Source organism: Odocoileus virginianus, chromosome 34, assembly GCF_023699985.2.
Source record: "Odocoileus virginianus isolate 20LAN1187 ecotype Illinois chromosome 34, Ovbor_1.2, whole genome shotgun sequence".
In the NCBI taxonomy this organism is placed as follows: domain Eukaryota; kingdom Metazoa; phylum Chordata; class Mammalia; order Artiodactyla; family Cervidae; genus Odocoileus; species Odocoileus virginianus.
The window spans coordinates 2,325,543-2,346,949 of record NC_069707.1 but is presented as its reverse complement, the minus strand read 5'-3'; the positions used below and the strand labels follow the sequence as shown (position 1 = coordinate 2,346,949).

At 54.3% G+C, this 21,407-nt stretch overlaps 1 protein-coding gene across 3 annotated transcripts in view; it reads right to left on the bottom strand.

Moving 5' to 3' along the window:
* RPS6KA2 (ribosomal protein S6 kinase A2) overlaps positions 1–21,407 on the bottom strand; it is a 332,908-nt gene that overhangs the window by 271,192 nt on the left and 40,309 nt on the right. The window contains exons 1-2 of one of the 3 annotated variants that reach the window (XM_070461615.1): positions 9,487–9,572; positions 9,346–9,396 (exon numbers count right to left, since the gene is read on the bottom strand). The exons of 1 other annotated variant lie outside the window; for it this stretch is intronic. In XM_070461615.1, coding sequence (XP_070317716.1) covers positions 9,346–9,396; positions 9,487–9,528 — 93 coding nt within the window. In that variant the 5' untranslated portion in view covers positions 9,529–9,572. Of the gene's footprint in view, positions 1–9,345; positions 9,397–9,486; positions 9,573–21,407 lie in introns of those variants that run through there. One more of the 3 variants, XM_020885936.2, reaches the window with a different exon arrangement.

Sequence of the window (21,407 nt, the reverse complement as noted above, 5' to 3'; positions counted from 1 at the left end):
AAATGCTAAACATGTCTTTTCCAATAAATGAAAATAGTTGAAGTACAGTTGCTATTTCTCAAGAAGTTACTATTCCAGAAAATTGGTTTTTCCAAAACAATTTTGCATTCATTTCATTGCTTCTGGAGCTGTATGTTCTATTTCTTGAATAAATTAACATGCATTTATCCATGTAAATGTCATATTTATGTGTAAGTGTGCAGAAATGTATATACACATACATATTTATTTCAGATAAACAACATAGAAGAGAGTTTTGGAAGAGTAATCACCAGGTCAGTCCTCTGGAGGGGCATTCTAAGGTGTGATATTTACTAATCATACCTTCCATTAGAAAAACTATTAGGAACTAATAAAACAGGATTTTTTAAAAGGTGCATCACACACCTGACATGACATGTGCATTTTTCCTATAGTGGAGCCACTGGCAATTAATGCAGACTATGGGGGAAAAAATCACATATTGAGCTGTTACTTCAAGAACAAAGCATGGTTTGTTTCATGAGCCAAATTTTGGCAACAAAGGAAAATGCTTCTTTTTAAAAACCTCTCAATCATTGGCTTGCTTCTGAACACTGGCACAAAACAGGGAAATTAATGGAAACTGGTGTTCTTCCCATTCTCACCAAATTTCTTGTCTCTTATTTTTATTGGACCACGCAACCCCTCACATTTCCGTCTTGAATTCTTCTTTGTCAAATTGTCAGAAACTTAAAAGACATCCAGTTCTATTCCTTTTCCCTAAAATCAGTCCACATCTCACCCCTTGGAAAAGTCCTGGATCTTAACATCTACTTGCCATCGCTCACAGAAAAGAGCAATCTTTCTCGGGAGCTACAAGAAAGTGAGAGCTACAAGAAGTGAAGTTACTCTTCACTAACAGAAGACCCAGCTCACACCGCCAAGGAGACCCACCAGCCAGCCCTGGCCTTCACGGAGGCCGCTGCGGACCCCCGAGAACAGGGGAAAGAGAAGTTTATGCGTCATCAAACTCTGCTCCCTGGCATTTGGGGATGGTGAAGGAGGAAATTAAACCTGAACTCTCTGGTCTTTCATTAACATTTTGTTTCGATGTTTGTAGTAGTCCTTTACTTTTTAACATCCAGGCTTGATTGGAACTCAGAATTTGTTACTGAATTTCTGTGTGGGGGCATGGGAGGCTTCAGTATCATCTCAAACACAAGGACTACAACTAGAAAGCTAATTTTCAGTGTCTGCATCCTATCCAAGCCCTCGAAAAGGATGCTCATCTCACATGAGAGTGTTTTCAGCATAGCCAACATCAGGGTCACCTGGGCACGGTTATCTGGAGAAAGAAAAGGGAGCTCCTTTGGGGCACAGACATCATCTCAGATTATTTTCTGTGCAGAATATGATAAAAGGCTGAAGAAATGTGTAAACATCTGCTTCTAAGGGTACATCTATCTGGTGTACTACCTGAAAGTAGAAACCCCAAGAGTTAAACAAGAGGCATCTCTAGAGCATGAAAATCAGCCCACCAAACTCCTCCCCGCTGGACGTGCGCTCAGTCGCTCAGTCGAGTCTGACTCTGCGACCCCCTGGACTGTAGCCCGCCAGGCTCCTCTGTCCATGGGATTCTGCAGGCAAGATACTGCAGTGGGTTGCCATGCCCTCCTCCAGGGGATCTCCCTGACCCAGAGATCAAATCTGCATCTCTTAAGTCTCCTGCATTGGCAGGCGGGTTCTTTACCACTCACGCCACCTGGGAAGCCCCCAAGGGTGACACAGTGACTGCCCAGCGCCTGGTCTGGTCATGGATTGTGGGAAGCATGTCCTGGGAGGAGGAATCAAGCCCAGCTTAGATGAGCTCAAGCCACAGGGGTGCAGGGCGACAGTTCAAAGAGAAAATGCCGTCTTCCCTGCACCACACTTTCCCCGAAACGCCTGACACAGCGCGCTTGTGGACAAGCCTCTCTCCCGTCGTCTCTGGGGGCGGCGTGCCCAGGTTCTGAGAGAGAGAGAGAACGGGGCAGGGCAAAGGGAAGCTGAGGGTCTGCCTAAACTCTCCCCACCTAAAACCATCAGGGTTTTCGTGACAGTATTTTGGGGTATCCCAACTGCAATTCAATTCAAACTTCCAAGGGAATTAAAAGGTAATTATCTCGGGCTTAGTCCTTTGGAAATATGTTAACAAAAAGATAGGGTCTTTGATCTGTGGCTCAGTCATGGTCATGTTAGATCCAGTGGCTTGTTTCAATAAAAAGCTTTCACTGTTGATAGAATTTCATTGCAGGTATATGTAAGTACGTGAACTGAATGTTGTCATGGTGACTGTGGCAATGAATTACCTTTTATTTTGTGCCATGGAAAATTGTCATGACAGTCTTGGCTTACTCATCTTCCAAATACACTCTTAAAAGAAATTATTTTGAAAAAGCTATCACCGTTTACTGGTCCCTGCTTGAAAGGACTTGTCAGACGGGCATCTATCCTCCAGCAGAAAAGCCAAAATGCGGGGACGATCAGGCCCAGGAAATAAACCACCGCCAGCACCTCTACAGAGCACCCATTTCGTGTTTCAGTGACACGATAACATCAACTTTGCAGCGTTAGGCCCTGTCTTCCTCTGTAAAACCTGGAATCCCACTCCTCTGGGCCCCCACATGGGATCAGACAGACCATCACAGAGATGAAGGGTCCGAAAGCATCATGTGTCCAGCTCACGACCAGCAGGTGCTTGGAGCCAGGGGTGTGGGGGGTATGGGTGATGGTCTTGCACGGCGGGATCAAATCAGGGCCACGGGGCTCTCTAAGCACCCCAGCTGGAGGGTCATTATATTTTGCAAAGCCCAGTGGAAACCCTTGATCATGAATGAGCCCCTTCTAATAACGTGAGGGAAAAGTCTGTGAAAAGAATCTGAAGACCACAAGTGACAAATTCATCTACATCCTTATGAATGTATACATGTGTATGTTACACATGTATATTTATACATCATACATGAATGCACGTTTATATGTATGTATAAACATATAAGAAAGAAAAACTGCTGAGACGATCTGACCGTTTATCTCCAATAAAGGATGACAGCCCCATCCTTTCAGTAGCTGCCCAGTCGGGTGACCTGGCCTAAGCGAGGTCACGTTCACCGAGTGGCCGGGTGGGGTGAGGGGAGGGCCTCAGCCCAGGCCTGTGGGCTCCTGGTCTGCCCTCTTTTGATCCCAGCACACGACCACCCTCCTAGTAAAATTCAGTGCTGTCATGGACAGTATAAAGGACGGTCACCGTATTCCCAGGGAGGAAAACATCCCTAAGTGAAGTCGCGTGAAAAGGATCACAGTATGAGGGCGGCATCACCTCTCCGAGAGAGGAACACGGAGGCCGTGTCCTGTCGAAGTGGTGGTGGGTGGTGGCACCGTGAAGGCTCGGGCATCCCTAGACCAGCCGGCCGTGTTCCCAGGCCGTGGGCTGCAGAGAGCCCGGGGCTGGCCAGCCAAGCAGCTCCCCCCCGACAGTTAATCCCCTCTTGTGGAGATGAAACGGCGCTCCTGACTGCATCTTTAGGTCCTGGGTGGGATCAGGCGTGTTAGCCTGGAGTCTCACATGAGGCCAACTCATAACAGGAATGGTAGTAAAAAATAGTAGCTTTGTAGATTAATGTTTTGTAGATTATGAAAGCCATAATTTCCCATAGTTTAGAAAATGCCCCGCTAAACTGCAGTAGAAGGTGTGAGATAGCGAGCTCAGGCTTATAAGAGAAAATTGAAAAGCTTTTCTGCTTGCTTGAAAGACACAGGCCTACAGGTCTACGCATCACCTTTTGGCTGCACGCCAGAGCGAAGGGCTTGGTTTCCTTCGGCCCTCGGTTCCTCGCTGAGCAGTGACGACAGGGAGGGACCGTGACCCCGGGGAACTGGCTGGCCAAGGGCGGGTGCTCGGCTCTGATGCATGGAGAGAGCAGGTGGGAAGTGAGGGTGCTGGCTGTCACCTCGGCCTGTGAAAAATAGACAGAGCACTTCCTGCTTCTCCAGTCCACTGGAGGTCAGTGTCTCAATGCCCATCATCATGGCTGAGACATCTGCAAGGTGAGCTACAAACGTCAGACAAATCTCAAACCCTTGGGCTTGCTCGGGTGTATAATTCTGGTGACATCTCTTATGCTGCATTGCAAACTGCAGTGACCTGTCAGTTAATGAACTGACTACTTCTTTTCATGCTATTTGTCACTACAGGCCACTAAATGCCCCCTTTGGTTGGTGAAATTATCTAAGACATCAGCATTATCCATCTGTTATTAAATTCCAGACATCTGTAATATAATCACCCAGTGATTATAGTTATTTTAGTATTTTTAGAATGACTTGAGCCTTAACTATTTCTTAAAATATGATTATTGATTAGTAGTTTAGATTTCTTTGGAAATTACAGAAAAGTATGAAGAAAAAAAATCACCTTGGATCCTAGAACTGAATGAAAATCCCTAAGAATTTTGGGATTTTTTTTTTCCCTATAAATCTTTTCTGTTTTGGCTGGGGGGAGGGAAGTAAGCTATGCTAAAATTTGGGGTCAGCTGTTCCCCCTAAGGTTAATGCTTAGTTTTTCTCGATACCCCAAAAGGAAATTTACAGTTGTGACCCTGATCAAAGGATTTTCCTAGCTCCACATTTGCCTCTGAGTAGTTGCCACTGAAGCACTACATGCAGATTGGGAAAGACCCACAGTTACAGAAACACAGAGCCGAGACCGTATTTGGCTCTCCCGTGATTGCTCCGGAGGGATGGGGACGCGCGCAGAGGTCGCACTGTGCTGCTTTCATGCAGGCATCTCCTCTGCTGTTCTGGAACCTTCCCTGGGTACCCTAGGGCCTCGAGAGGCTGTCTGCACCCTCTCTGCAGTCCCAGCCTGCCTGCCTTATCTGCCCCAGGTCTGCTGGTGGGCGGGGGAGATAGCCCCGGCCCCACACAGATGTCCACACGTCCACTGTGGCGGGAAGGAGTGAAAAGCCTTAACCTGGAGCTGAGTTAGCCGGGCAGGGGCGGCTCCGCTCCACGGGAGAACTTCTGCCCCTGAAAACAGGCTGAAAACCCAGATTTCCGCTTGCGAGCCCCTCTGCCCCGCCCTGTTAACGACACCATCACCTTCACCTTATCAACACCATCAACAAGATGCAAAGTACTTCTGTGAATACTTTACCAAGGGCCTCAGGATTCAAGGCGGAGGCAAGGAAAGATTGATGAAAAAGACAGTCAAAGAGAAAAAAAAAAATCACCCTTATTCCAAGGCTTCAAACCCTCAGGGGGATCCTTCTGGTCCTGGATGAGCAGATCCAAGCACAGTCATACAGGGCGCGACAGAGAGGAGAAGCCAGTTCGGGCCCCTGCTTCAAACCCGAGAGCGGGTTTCGTGACTCCGCTGGGGGCCGCCTGTCACACGGCCTCTCTCGGTCGCCGCGAACTCCGGAAAAGAGCGACGGGTTAATGCAGACCAGTGTTCCCGCACACCGCAGCGCTTTGAAAAGTTCCTTTTGAGAGGATTAAGTGTGAGTCATCCCCTTATTTAATTCACGTAATGTGGAGGTATCTGACAAAAGAATGGATTGTCTCTCAAATTATTAGGAATCAACACAAAGTAGACGACACCCACGCCCCGTGATGTCCTGCCGGTGGAGGAGGGGCGCGGGCCGCGGTCTGTGCTGGCCCGCCTGGCCTTGCCATCCACCGTCTGCCTCCTCTCCCCACGCCCCCCACGACGCCGCCCAGTCTCAAGTCCTGCCCGGTGACCCCCGGGAAGGCCTTGCTCCTCGGCCGCAAGAGCAGGGCCCCGAGGGAGCAGTCAGGTCTCTTTATTTGTAAAGTTCCTCGGAATCAGGGGCTCACTGAACAATGCCACTGTCTGAAAAGGGCATTCAGTCCATTCCAAAGCAATGAAAAAAACAGGAGGGGAGACCAGGGAAGGAACCCAGACAGCCCTGTAGGGCGCAGAAGCCGCTCTAAACAAGCCACCCTTCTGTCCCGTGAAGGGTGAGTGCTGGCCCAAAGAATTCTCTCCCCTCTTTAGAATTTTTACCTCCTATGTCTTCTTTTTAAATTGCTTCTTAGAATCATCCTGCCAATGCAGGAGACACGGGTTCAGTTCCTGGTCCAAGAAGATTCCACATGTCTTCTGACAACTAAGCCCTAGCTCTAGAGCCCCAACCACCGAGGCCTGCACACCTAGAACCCGGGAGTCACACCTAGAACCCAGGAGGCCGGCACACCTAGAACCCGGGAGTCACACCTAGAACCCAGGAGGCCGGCACACCTAGAACCCGGGAGTCACACCTAGAACCCGGGAGTCACACCTAGAACCCAGGAGTCACACACACCTCAGGGCCCTGCTCCCCGACCAGAGAAGCCCGTGCCCCGCAGCTGGAGAGCAGTCCCCCTCGTGGTAACTAGAGAAACGAGTGAGCAGTCACGAAGACCCAGCTCGGCCAAAACTAAAGCAATAAAGAGCTTCCTATAAAATCAAGTGAGGAGTGAAACCATAATAGAAAAAGGGGAAATTCAATCAGCCGTGGAGCTGGAGGCCGCGAGTAGGTTTATCAGGTGAAACAGGCTAAGGACGGGCGGCTCTGTGCCCATTAGCACCTCTCTGACCCGGCTGGTAAAATATCAGGCTTCCTGTCAAAGTCAGGAGCGGCACCTGCTCACTGCCCGACAGCTAAGTCTGCCTTAGGGTTTGAAACAGGAGCCCCCACAATGCTCCCAGTTGGGGTAGCAATCTAACATAGAGCTTTGAAAAGTCTTATCAAAAGTACACGTGGAAAGAGAGGGGGAGAGAAGGGGAAAGGCAGACTCGTCACTCACGGCTGTCCCGGGACTTTATCCATACTCTCGGGGTGCGCCCAGGGGATGCTGTGTGAGCACTGATTTGCGGGTTCTGTCCTCAATGGGGCTTTCCGGGTGGCACAGTGGTGAAGAACCCACAGGAGACGTGGGTATGATCCCTGGGAAGATCCCCTGGAGAAGGGAATGGCAACCCACTCCAGTATTCTCGCCTGGAGAATTTCATGGACAGGGGAGGCTAGCGGGCTACAGTCCATGGGGTTGCAACTGAATATGACTTAGTGACTAAACAACAGTCCTCAATATAAGAAGGAATTCCTGCTCATCATACCCAGGGTGGATCTGAAAACACAGCCAACTGTTCTCACCCACTCAGGGGCCAAGAACCCCAGAGGGGCCCTGGCCACCCAGAAAGCCCCTCCTGGGCCCCCGGGCGCCTCGGCTTTGGAGGAGATCCAGGCCTGATAGAAGCAGCCTCCTTGAAGAGCGTTTGGGCCCTGTCTGTGGCTCTTGCAGGTCACACCTCGTGGGCCTGGCCACCGACTGCTGAGGGAACGGCTCACAAAGGGCCCTGCACCCCCCCACCCCACCACTGACTGCTGAGGGAACGGCTAACAAAGGGCCCTGCACCCCCCCCACCCCAGGACCCCGTCTGTGACCCACCAGGCTCCTTTTCTTTGCCTCTGTTCATTGCCACGACCGAGAAGAACCACTGCTGTTTAGTGTGGCTGGTCTAAACGTGGAGCGTGATAGTGTGAACAATGAGCTCGATTTTCCAGCAGACAAGCACTTTCCCATGAATCCCTGGGCTTCCTTATAAAGCTGAATAAAAGTTTTGCTAAGAATCATCAGCTGAAAGTGAAAAGTGAAAGTTGCTCAGTCATGTCTGACTCTCTGTGACCTCCTGGACTGTAGCCTGCCAGGCTCCTCTGTCCATGGGATTCTCCCTCCAGACAAGAATACCGGAGTGGGTGGCTGTTCCCTTCTCCAAAGGATCTTCCTGACCCGGGGATCAAAGCTGGGTTTTCCACATGGCCGGCGGATTCTTTACCATCTGAGCCCCCAGGGAATTCTTTTCTTGAACAGATTATAAAATGGACTGAGAAAAGGTTATGAAGAAAGTATGAAAGGCCAATTTCCTGCTACTACAACATATCTCATTTTCTGAGTTTACTGACATTAGGATGCAGTTCAAAATGGTATAGACATCTGCCTAGTCACCAGGCTGAAATAATTAGGACCATCTTGAGATTTTATATAGCCAGAGATCATTGATCATTCACTTTTCATTCTACTGACACAATTTTTATGTCTAATAAGGAAATCTAATTCATACAAGATGATGGTATTGAGGACTTTTTTTCCAACCAAATTCTTCAGATTGGGCTGTTAATAAAAATACAATGAGACTCAGAGAGGAAACCCCCAAATGTATGAAAAGTAACACTCTGGTATTCAGTGATAAGCATTGTTTATGTCAGCAACCAAATGCAGGACTGGCCACTCTTGGCCCCAGCTTCCTCTGCTCCAAGATTACAGACCCTGGAACACAGGGGCTCCGCAGGGCCCTGGGCCCCAGGCCCACAGTGAGTCACCGAGAAGCCATCACTTCTCAGAGCAGCTCCCCAACTGCATGGGTTCTGGTGGCCCCCCACCTGGACAGTGCCAGGGAAGCAGGACTCTTAGAGTCCAACGTGCCGACAACCAGGAGCAGTTCTGTCTAGTATGAACAGGACGTGGTTTGATGCATTCATGTAAATTAAATAAGCCTGACCCGCACCCAGGCTTCTGTGACCTGTATAGAACCCACAGGGATCGGGCTGTCGTACCTGCCAAGCCCGTGGAGAATCTATAGGCTGGACAATGAAGGCTGCCCCTGTTCCGCGGGCACAGGTTGTGTTATTATTGCTGGGAGACACAAAACACCCATAAGTCCATCTTATAACATCCCTTATCCCTAATGTCAGTATTTCAACCAGACAGCTGCTCAAAATATTACAAGAAATCTACCTCCATCCAAAACGATTCATTTTAGGCCAGATTCCTAGAAAAGCTTCCAGCGGACCCTGAACTCCGCACACAGTAGAATCCTGAAGCTGGCCGGCCGCCAGCCCACTGGTCCCCGGGTGGACAGCACTGGCCGCCCGGCGTCGCAGCCCTGCCCAGCTCTGATGTCTCATTTGCTCGTTGTGAAGGCACAGAAAGATTTCAAAGAAGTGCTGTGCATGAAGCCACACGCATCACCTCCCCAGTGGCTTCGGATTCAGAATGAAACTGTCTTCCTGGAAAGCTGGGTGACATTCCCAGGGTGACGCGCAAGACAGACCCCTGCTGTATGAAGACGTTATTACACAACTCTGGGCAACATCGGAGAATTCAAATCGTACTGCGGGGCGGCGGGGGCGGCTTCCGCTCTTCCAAGCACACCACTGTCTCTGCTGGCCTTTGGGCAGCGTAAAACAACCCCCAAAGCGAAAAAGACTTCACGCTGAACTTTTTTTTTAAATGTAAGTGATATTCGCGTGGAGAAAAACAAGCCGAGCTGGTATCACTTACCTCGGCCGACACAGCTGTCTTCGTCTCGAGCGAGGGCGGGTCACCCTTGTCCTGTGGGGGCAGAGAGTGGAGAAAAGTCCTTTAAGTCACAGGACGTCCTGACGGTCGCTGCTCAGGGTGGACAGCTACACAGACACTCACCAAGGCTGGCGGCTTTTTGTTTCTGAACATGAATCTCCACATGGTTGTCAATAACTTGAGGAGTGTCACTAGCTCTCAGAAAGCCCGTCAGTATAAACACCCAAAGAAGGGAACTTGCAAACTTTTGTGCAACTTTTACATTCAGCCAAAGGAAGTGATGTCCCATCCCCAACCTCAAAATGTAACCGAAAAAAAAAAAGTCACTCGTTAATCTCCAGACACACAGCCTTCGGCTAAGGAGCTGTGGTTATCACTGGGGGCCGGCCAGCGTCTTAGGGTGACCTTGAGGCCCTCCGTCCCAGAGACGGTGCTCATTCAGCCGCAGCAGGCAAGACTTCTAATCTGTAAATAGCCTAACGGACACCTAAATAAATTCCAATCACGTTCGGCCATAGGGGTTCGGCCTGGAGACGCACACAGCTCCCTGCCTCCCCTTGTCTAGACTCGAAACTACCATAACCTGAAGATTTTACTTAGCACCATGACTTGAGGGTCTCGAGAATAGAAATCACAGCTCTGCCTGCTTCTGCACACAGCATCCTGGGGGCACACTTGTCATTTTCCAATGTATTCCTCATTTTGCCTCTGTTCTCTGTTCCGAGGCTCAAATCCACTAAAACATGAGCTGGAGAAAGTGGGCAAACTTGTCTCTTTCACCCTTGACTAATAACTGTAGCTCAAGGCTCAGAAGACAGAGAGGCCGAACTCCCCTTCTCCACGACTTTGGCCCCCATCCTGCCTAACAGGCTGTAGGAAGGGGGGCCCATGGGGGCCACACCTCGAGAGAATTCCCGGTCACCAGCGCCGCAAGTTCAACTGCACCGCCGCTGAGTCTTCACACCGGTGACAGGGCGGGTACCGGCTAGGTCTCCAGTTCCCTTACGTCCCTGCCTCTCCATGGTGGATGGAGTTTTACAAACTCCCAGATCCGGTGACTCAGAGCCTCTGGGGACGGAACCCCAGCCCATCAGCGCCTGTATCGCCTCCAGGTGTGGCCATGGCCGCGAGCCCCGCTCCGCGTCCGTCTGTCCTTGCTCTCCGACCCCCAGCTGGACGGTGAATGTGGAACAGCAGGAACACGCTTCCTTCTACGTGATCTACTGCTTATTTCTGCAGCTCCTACCCTGGCCTTCGCCGCACAGGGCATAAGGGGCAAACGCCTGTGGTCTTTCTCCCCCTGGTTCCTCCCTCCTCGGCAAATGTCCCCTTTCCTCCCGTGGGAAGCAGATTCCACGCAGGCTGGTGAAAGTGACCCCACCACTGCAATCCCCCACCACGGGCAGGGGCGTGCCTCAGGCCCCGTCATTCGCCTGGTGCAGTGCCCGGCACGGAACCCAGGCCAGGGAAGGCCTGTCCAGGCCGGGGAGCCATGGGGCCACTCCGCAGATGCTCCGGAGTTTGTTGGCCCGGAAATGGGCCTGGGATCAAAGAGGGAGACAGAGTCAGCGTCCTGCTGACAGTTTCAGGACCGTTGGATTCAAAGCTGCCAGAAGCCATCTCTTTTCAATGACAGGAGGAGATAAACTGCCAGTTTTAACTTCAGTTAGTCTGAGCGGGTTTCTGCAACTTGAAAAGGAGGCCTAATGACACCTAAGTGGTGCGTTTACAAATAAATGCCTAATAACAACAAATGGGGGCCCCCCAAACCCCACAACACCTTGCGTTCACCCACTACCTTTCTCAACCCACAGCCAGCCCCCAAAGGAGCACCTTCTCATGCGGGGTTCACCGTGCAGAGTCTCCTGACCCGGCCATCTGGGAACCTGGGGGCTGTACACACGGACCAGGCAATGTCTGGGACTCTCCCTGAAAAAGACTTGGGGATGAAGTGACAACGCTCGTCATTCTGCAGACACACCAGCCCCGTCGTCCCCTGCTCTCCCTCCACTGCCCCCCAGCCGGTCCCCCCGCTCCGCGGGCAGCCAGACCCAAAGGCGGGCATGTGGGGCTGGGGCTTTTCCAACTGCAGAGTGAAGCCCCGGTCCTCCTACTCTGGCCCTGTCCTGGGGGTGCTGGACAGCGCAGGGCGCCCTCCCCATCCCACCTCCACCGGAGCAGGAGAGCCGGGGGCAGGTGCGGAGGAGCCAGGGAGGGCAGGGGGCGGACAGGCCGCTCCGTCTGGCCTGGCAGGAAGTCCTGCTTCTGAGTTGGCCCCTCTCCACTCCTCCCTCCTCCCCAGCCCATCCCGTCACGTCCCCGCCGCCGCGCTCTCATCCCAGTGTGTCTGAGTGATTTCAAGACCATCACGCTAGCCCACCATGGAGAACAAGCCAGAGGAGAGACGGTGCAAGACCCCTCGTCCGAGCAGACTGAACTCCAGCTGCGTTTCGTGAAGGGGAAACTGGTCAGACAAACCTGGGCAAGCAATTATTTTTGTGCTTTGTGGATTTGAAATAAAATACCAGAGTTTTCTAAGCCAAGGATCAATGACCATTTGGGGAAGACTACGGCTTGACAACCTTCATAAAGGCCCAGAGAGCAGCCGTGTGTCACGGGACACACACTGTGTTCAGTGTTGGGATTTCCGGTCTGGATGGCGAAGCTTCCCTCGATGCTTGCGGGTCTTCTCAACATCCGGCTTTAAGTATGCAAGCTGACAGTCCAGTTTCATAATGTAAGAAGGTCGGCCTCATTCCCAGAGTCCCTGTTTCCTGGAAGGCTCGGTGCACAGTCCTTAGATGCCGAACTTCGGCAGGCAGTTGATTGAATATGCTCTTAATTCCCAAATGAAATTAGTGCACGGGGTTGACTCTTGGAAAGCCAGGGTGTGCCTGGAGGGTCACTGGTGTCCCGAATTCACTGATGTGCACAGAAGTGATGGCTGCCGGTCTCAGAGAAAGCTGGGGCTCCCGCTCCTGCCTGGCCCCTCCCCAGCCGGCACTGTTGATCTTCCAGGAGAAGCAGCCGCCAGGGGCGGGCGCCTAGGCTGTGGGACAGCGGGCCAGAGTGCGCTTCCAGGCACCAGGCGCTGGGCAAGGCACTCAACCACTGTGCCTGGGTTTCTGAGTATGCAAAGTCGAGCTGAGGTGGTCTCGGGGAGCCCAGAGAAACAAGCTGTATGTGTCAGATGTCTGGCATGCAGGAGCCTCAAGCAGAGTTGAGCTTGGGGATGATGCAGGAAGAGGAAGGGTCCCTCCGGCGCTGCAGTAAAGAGGAGCCCCAAGACAGCCCACGCTGCCCTGAGAGCACCGGCCTGTGTGCCTGGGACCCCCACGCTGCTCGGAGAGCACCGGCCTGTGCGTCTGGGACCCCCACGCTGCCCGGAGAGCACCGGCCTGTGCGCCTGGGACCCCCACTCTGCCCGGAGAGCACCGGCCTGTGCGCCTGGGACCCCCACGCTGCCCTGAGAGCACCGGCCTGTGTGCCTGGGACCCCCACGCTGCTCGGAGAGCACCGGCCTGTGCGTCTGGGACCCCCACTCTGCCCGGAGAGCACCGGCCTGTGCGCCTGGGACCCCCACTCTGCCCGGAGAGCACCGGCCTGTGCGCCTGGGACCCCCACGCTGCCCTGAGAGCACCGGCCTGTGCGCCTGGGACCCCCACGCTTGCCCGGAGAGCACCGGCCTGTGCGCCTGGGACCCCCACTCTGCCCGGAGAGCACCGGCCTGTGCGCCTGGGACCCCCACTCTGCCCGGAGAGCACCGGCCTGTGCGCCTGGGACCCCCACGCTGCCCTGAGAGCACCGGCCTGTGCGCCTGGGACCCCCACGCTGCCCTGAGAGCACCGGCCTGTGCGCCTGGGACCCCCACGCTGCCCGGAGAGCACCGGCCTGTGCGCCTGGGACCCCCACGCTGCCCTGAGAGCACCGGCCTGTGCGCCTGGGACCCCCACGCTTGCCCGGAGAGCACCGGCCTGTGCGCCTGGGACCCCCACGCTGCCCGGAGAGCACCGGCCTGTGCGCCTGGGACCCCCACGCTGCCCGGAGAGCACCGGCCTGTGCGCCTGGGACCCCCACGCTGCCCTGAGAGCACCGGCCTGTGCGCCTGGGACCCCCACGCTGCCCGGAGAGCACCGGCCTGTGCGCCTGGGACCCCCACGCTTGCCCGGAGAGCACCGGCCTGTGCGCCTGGGACCCCCACGCTGCCCGGAGAGCACCGGCCTGTGCGCCTGGGACCCCCACGCTTGCCCGGAGAGCACCGGCCTGTGCGCCTGGGACCCCCACGCTGCCCGGAGAGCACCGGCCTGTGCGCCTGGGACCCCCACGCTTGCCCGGAGAGCACCGGCCTGTGCGCCTGGGACCCCCACGCTGCCCTGAGAGCACCGGCCTGTGCGCCTGGGACCCCCACGCTTGCCCGGAGAGCACCGGCCTGTGCGCCTGGGACCCCCACGCTTGCCCGGAGAGCACCGGCCTGTGCGCCTGGGACCCCCACGCTGCCCTGAGAGCACCGGCCTGTGCGCCTGGGACCCCCACGCTGCCCTGAGAGCACCGGCCTGTGCGCCTGGGACCCCCACTCTGCCCGGAGAGCACCGGCCTGTGCGCCTGGGACCCCCACGCTGCCCTGAGAGCACCGGCCTGTGCGCCTGGGACCCCCACGCTGCCCTGAGAGCACCGGCCTGTGCGCCTGGGACCCCCACGCTGCCCTGAGAGCACCGGCCTGTGCGCCTGGGACCCCCACGCTGCCCTGAGAGCACCGGCCTGTGCGCCTGGGACCCCCACGCTTGCCCGGAGAGCACCGGCCTGTGCGTCTGGGACCCCCACGCTGCCCTGAGAGCACCAGCCTGTGCGCCTGGGACCCCCACGCTGCCCGGAGAGCACCGGCCTGTGTGCCTGTGACCCCCACGGTGCTCTGAGAGCACTGGTCTGTGCGTCTGTGACCCCCAGGAGCCGACCTCCAGGGGCTTGACTGGAGTTTAGGATTCCCCAGGTGGCTCAGAGGGTAAAGCGTCTGCCTGCAATGCTGGAGGTCTGGGTTCAATCCCTGGGTCGGAAGACCCCCTGGAGGAGGAAATGGCAACCCACTCCAGTCCTCTTGCCTGGAGAATCCCATGGACGGAGGAGCCTGGTGGGCTACAGTGCATGGGGTCGCAGAGAGTCAGAGGACTGAGCAACTTCACTTTCTTTCGCTTTCAAGGGCCCTTCACTCCACCTGCCAGCTCGCGAGGGTGAGAGCGCAGGGCAGAGACGGCAGAGGGCGGCAGAGACGCTGGCTCCCAGGACTGTCCGGCTTGACCCGAAGACCACACTGGACGCCGCCCGGGGCCGCCTCCTCATACAGAGGCCAGAGATCAATGCAAGGGGCTGCCGTTCGGAAGCATTTAGAGATGACCAAAACAGCGCCCTGACGCTGTCGGGCTTATCCAGCAGACCCTCTGCCGTACTGAGTCATGAACGTCTTCGGATGGTGGCGGCGTGGACGCCCACCCCCGCCTCCCACGGCCCTGCGGCAGGGCGGCTGCAGACGGTCGGTCAGTCGGCCCTCCGGCCCGCGGCCCGCGGTCATCGCGGCGGCTTCCCCGCCCAACCCGCATCGTCCGCCAGGGGGCAGCCGAGGACGCAGCCCGGGCGAGCCCGCCCCCCGCCCCCCGCCCCGGAGGCGCGCGGCCGGACAGCCCGCTCCTGGGGCCTCGCTGATGCGCCCCGGGGGTAAGGCGCTGCCTTCACGCGGGACCGACTGGAGGAAGGCGGGCTTGTTCTCCACAGCCTCCCCTTTCCAGACCCTCCTTAGGACCCAAAGCTCCAGAGGTCCGTGGACTGTCTGGCTTTTTATGGACTCCAATGGGTTGATGCTTCCCTGGTGCGGTCACACAGTAAAGAATCCGCCTGAAATCCAGGAAACCCAGGTTGGATCCCTGGGTCGGGAAGATCCCTGGAGGAGGGCATGGCAACCCGCTCCAGTATCCTTGCCTGGAGAGTCCCATGGACGGAGGAGCCCGGCGGGCTGCGGTCCAGGGGGTCGCACGGCGCCGGACAGGACTGAGCGACCAGGCAGAGCGCAGCGGGTCACGGGGGTGTCCCGGCCTCAGCCGTCAGCGGAGGAGCCCGCCCTCCGCAGCCGCTTGCTGGTTTCGGGGCTGCGCCCCGTGTCCTTTCCAGATAAAACGCGCCAAGGCCTGTGTGGCGGGTCCCAGGGGAGGCCGCGCCTGTTCCGAACGGGCGCCCCTCCTAGCGGGTCAGCGCTCCTTCTCCTCCGCCCCGGGGCCGGGCCGGGCCGTGATAACTGGGAGGAGAGCTGCTCAGAGCACATCTACCCCAACGGAGCGGCAGATAAAGGCGCCTGAGGGCTGTCTCACCCCGAGCGCTCAGAGGGCAGGGGGAGACAGAAAGGCGGCTCAGTGAATAAATGAACTGTGAGGAGGAAGGAGGGAGCGGAGAACCCCCAGGGTCTAAAAGAGGGGGGCCAGGGGCGGGACCCCCACTGGGAGGGTGCACATAACAGGGGATTAAGCATTTAGAATGTCTAATTCGGCGGTATTTGGTGCACCCATGGTGTTGTGTAGGGCGACCCAGCGGTAAAGAATCCGCCTGCAATCCCAGGGTCAGGAAGACCCCCTGGAGGAGGGCATGGCAACCCCCTCCGGTGTGCTTGCCGGGAAAGTCCCACGGACAGCGGAGCCTGGTGGGCAGCAGTCCATGGGGTCACACGAGTCTGGCGCGACTGACCAATTTAGCACGCACAGTGTTCTGTAACCATCACCACTATCCAATTGCAAAACACGTTCATCGCTTTGAAAGAAAACCCCATACACCTTAGGCAGTCACTCCCCGCTCTCCCCCAGCCCCAGCCTGGCCCGGGTCCTGGCAATGCAGTCTACGCCCTGTCTCTGTGGATGTCCCCTCTGGAAGCTTCTCATCAGGGGAGTCAAACTGCAGAAACGCAGAAAGCAAGGCTCACTTCACGTGGGGCCCTGCAGGGGGCGCTCTCCCTCGCTCCCGCCTTGCGTCACCAGCGGGGAGACAGGGGTTGAGACTTAATTTTAATGACGGAGGACACTTTTCACCCGGGGATGTCACCTCTGGCTTTAAGAAAAGAAGGACGGTGGCAGGGCTTGCAGCCGGTGAGAAACTCCAGCTCTCCTCCAATAAACTGGTTCAAAATGACCCTCACCTGTTTCCCCCTAAAATACGGCCCGCTTGTCTCCGACGGCAGTTCCTCTGCTCTCCCCAAACAAACTCATTTTTGCTCACACAGAATTGCTCTTTGCTCTAAGGTTGACAGGACCGTGTGTGGCTTTTTGTGTGGCTTTGTCCACATTGCAGCGTGTGTCAGGACCTGATTGCATCGTTTGTACACCTGCAGTCTGCTTATCCATTCCTCTGTGGACGGACACTCCGGCTGCTGCCAGCTATTGGGAACTGTGAGCAGTGCTGCTGTGAACGCGTGTGTACATGCATGATCAGGCACGTACACAAACACGCATGCATGTGTGTGTGTGAGTCCCTGGGTATATATCTAGAACTAGAATTTCTTTGCTCCTACAAACAGCAGGAGGGTAGAAAACTGTATCCAATAGCAGCTGGTGAATATTTTGAGAAACAGGAGGTCTGACAGTCTGTCAGAGGGGGAATAAATGAATGAACCACTGTGGAGAGGACATCTCAATACCAGTTAATCTGAAAATGCACATATCTTGTGGTCAACAATTTCGCTGTTATGTATCTAGACTAGGGACAAAAATTCTAGCATATGTTCATGAGACATCAAGCCCCGCTTTAAAGAACAAAAATATAGAAGTCATCTAACTTGTCTTCTTGATAAGGGAAGGGAAAAATAAGCTGATATTTTTCATACCGTGAAATACTACATAACACTCAAAAAGAATGGAATATAACTACATAATTGACAGGAATAAATCTCAAAAAGTAAAAAGTTTCAGAAGGAAACATAGACTATGATTCCACCTATGCTAACATCACTGATAAACACGAACTGTTGTGGGCTGAATCACGCTCCCTCAGAGAATGAAGCTCTAGTCGCTGGCGCCTTAGAAGGTGACCAAAGGGGACACATGGCCTTCACAGAGGCGATTACATCAAATGAGGCCACGCGGCTGCCCAAGTCACGTATCAGGAGAGACCAGGGCCCAGAGCACCCAGAGGGACACAGCCTGGGACACGGGGAGATGCCAGCCATCTGCAAGGCTGGGAGACATGTCTTGGAAGAAACCACTCTGCCGACACCTTGATCTCAGGCTTCCAGCCTCTAGAACTGAGAGGAGCGAAGTTTCTGTTATTTCAGCTGCCCAGTCACGGCCTTCCTCACAGCAGCTCTAGCCAACTGAACAGCCTCCGAAGCCAGAGCATTCCTTTGTGGGGCCAGCCAGAACAGCTGGAGAACCAGATCAAAATAGCCATTGAGTGTTTAAACAGTCGTAGTAATTAGACTTGAAATATAAGCCAATCCCCGATAGTGAAGAGCCCACTGGATTATTTTATGGACATTTTAACACACTACTTATACCTTTCTCTGCACCTGTAGAAAATTCGCACTTATCTTAAATAGAGACTCAATTGTCCTCAATATTGCTTTGCGAGTCAGTCCAGTGTGGTCAGCAAACCGAGGCTGGACCCTTTTCCTGACTCTGAAATGCTCTGTGCCAAGCCGTGGATGCAGCTCGGGCAGTAACACATGTGGCCTGTGGCCATCTTGTCCAAATGACAACTGAATCCGAGTAGAACGTCAAGGTCTTCTCCCGACCTTTGAGGACCGGAACTCTGTCCACCACAGTTCAGAGAGAACACTAACCATCGCGTTCCTTCCTCTCTGCCTCCATTTAAGAAGGCCACCAGAATAAAGCGGGACTGCTTCTCAGGCCTGGGGAGCAGGGCCGGCTGCTCTGACCCCCCTCCACCCCCCAGCACAGGCTGGGTCCCTCCAGGCCTGATCGGCAGGTCAGAGGGAAGTGGCGACACAGCTGAGGCACATCTCAGACCTGCGTGTGAGCCAGGTCCTTAGAATAAACGTCTTTCCTTTGTCACTGAGCCGCTCTGTCTGTCTAAGAGACATGGGTTTGATCTCTGAGGTGGGAAGATCCCCTGGAGGAGGGCATGGCAACCCCCTCCATTATCCTTGTCTGGAGAATCCCATGGACAGAGGAGCCCAGCGGGCTAAAGTCCACGGGGTCACAAAGAGTCGGACACGACTCAGCAACTTAGCGCAGCACACCCTGCTGGTCTGTTTCATTGGAGAACCCTGACCAGTTCAGGCCCTTTCATTCATACCGGCGGCTCTCACTGCTGAAGACAGAAGAGTGTCCCAGTCCTCATAATACTGAAACCTTCCCGCTTGATGTAAAGCCTCTCCCTGCCCAGGAAGCAGGGGCGGGACCTGGGCTTTCCTCTCCGACACTCCACGTGGCGCCGCCCGCGAGACTGCCCGGGCAGACTCTGCGGGCCTGCGGACGGAGAAGGCGGATTTGCTCTGCCGGGTTCTGGGAGCTGTGGCTCTTTTCTCCTCCTTACTACAGGCTGACTGTTTCTAAAGTGATTACCTTCTGTACAGTGTTCCAGAAAACATCTGAGGAACAGCAGTTTAGACGCTGCCTCCCTGGGTCCCCACGGCAACTCCATGAGGTACAAGCTCCACGCTTCTCACGATGAGACTAACAAAGCAGAGGGTCAGGACTTCTTCCAAAATCACACACCTGATGGAACTGGGAGTGAAACTGAGATCCAAAGCCTCTGTTCTTAACCATTATAGTTTGCTTCCAATCATCTTGCTTTTTAAAAGCACTTATGAAAAGGAAAAAAAAAAGCACTTATGGTTTTACTCCCTCAGTCTTGTCTATATATATGAGATTTCAGTCACTCAAATGTGTTTTTAGAATGTGTTAGATATTTTGCCAAGAGAAGTCTATCTCTCTTCCCCTTTGAGGTCAATAATCTGACAAAATAATAATATCAGATAATAACTGAGCACATGAAAGTTGTCTTGCTTTTTAACTCTAAGACCAAAAGAATTTTGACCAATGTGACCAGAAAAATATGCAAAGTTTCTTCCTCAATAATCCCTGATGAGCACTTCATATGATGCGAGGAAACCGGAATATATTACCATCATCACCCTGATCATCAGCAGCGAGGAAAGCTGATGTCACTGCTAACTTCTACCTCCCATGGCGAAGCATCTCCACTTCTGTTGTTAGTCACTGTGGACCAGGGCTTCCCAGGTGGCGCTAGTGGTAAAGAACCCACCTGCCAAATGCAGGAAATATAAGAGACCCAGGTTTGATCCCTGGGTGGGGAAGATCCCCTGGAGGAGGGCATGACAACACCCTCCAGCATTCTTGCCTGGAGAATCCCATGGACAGAGGAGCCTGGCGGGCTGCAGTCCTTGGGGCCACGACTGAAACATCTTAACACGCATGCACGTGGGCCAGGACAAGGTAAGAACACACGAGTGGCCGTGGGATGGGTTTGCTCTCTCCCCCACGCCCCGTGGGGCAGGAGGATTTGCACTGCTGGGGGTTGTGGGGGTGGTCTCCAGCCCCCCTCTAAGCGTGGCTGCTTCCGGCAACCCCCAGTGACTCCGCGTCCCGCCCGCCTGACCCTGTCCTCCCGTGGTGCTGAGCACATCTTGACTTGGGCTGCACACCACCTGATGGAAACCATCCAGTGTGGGAGCAGGCTGGAGCAGTAACACTGCTGGGCGTGTGTCTGGGGGCACAGCCTGAGGAGCCGAGTGCTGGATCCAGCGTCTGGCAGCTGACTCACACCCGGGCCTGGGCACCCGGACCGTCCGAGCTGGGGGCCCACGTTCACGTGCCAGCCACAGGGGCAGCTGGAAAAGTGGGCACTCAGGACCACACGGTCACCACAGAGATGCTTCAAGAGAGGGAAGCCCAGTCAGGGGACCTCACAGTAGCTGCCTGATCTCGTCAAACGCACCAGGGCGAAGAGCAAACAGCAGCACCACCCGCGTGTCTTTAATTTTCATTCTAAAGCTCTAATTTTTAACCACAAACACAGCACTAAACTGAAGACAAAGCTAGAGCGGTCAATGAAATAAATAAGCTGAGAGCTTGAAGTCTATGTGAAGAAGAATGTGCTTGCTACATTTAACTTCCCAGCGGAGCCAAAACACTGATTCATTGCTTTGGAAAATCAAATTTAAAGAGGAAAGGGGGTCTTCCCTGGGAATCCACACTAAAAAAACAAAGACGAATCCACCTCGAACGCAGAGGACATGGGTTCAATCCCTCATCTGGAGACTAAGATCTCACACGTGTGTGTGCCTGCTAAGTCGCTCAGTCGTGTACGACTCTATGTGACTCTATGGACTGTAGCCCACCAGACTCCTCTGTCCATGGGGTTCTCCAGGCAGGAATCCTGGAGTGGGCTGCCATGGCCTCCTCCAGGGGATCTACCCGACCCAGGAATGGAAGCCACGTCTCTTACTTCTCCTGCATTGGCAGGCAGGTTCTTTACCACTAGAATGGTGGCTCAGAGGTTAAAGCGTCTGCATGCAATGCGGGAGACCTGGGTTCGATCCCTGGGTCAGGAAGATCCCCTGGAGAAGGAAATGGCAACTCACTCTAGTATTCTTGCCTGGAGAGTCCCATGGATGGAGGAGCCTGGTGGGCTACATTAGTCCATGGGGCCCCAAAGAGTTGGACATGACTGAGCGACTTCACTTTTTTTTTTTTAACCTGGGAAGCTCAACTCAGCCCACCTGCCACAACTACTGAGCTCCCAGGCCACAACCAGAGAACCCGTGCACCGCAATAGTCTCCCACAATGCAGCGAAGATCCCAGGTACTGCAGCTGAGACTCGATGCAGCCAAATAAACAAAATTAATTTACTTTAAAAAGTAAAGAAAATGTCCCTAAAATTCAGACAAAAAGAATAAAGACATAAAAATAACTATGGGGAGAAAAAGAAGCTCTCATGGGTAGTTCAGGAGAGGCAGTGGAGGATAAAAAGCATTTCAGAAGCAAGAATCAAAGGAATAGTTGATTAAAACTCCCCATCTTGGGCTGACGCC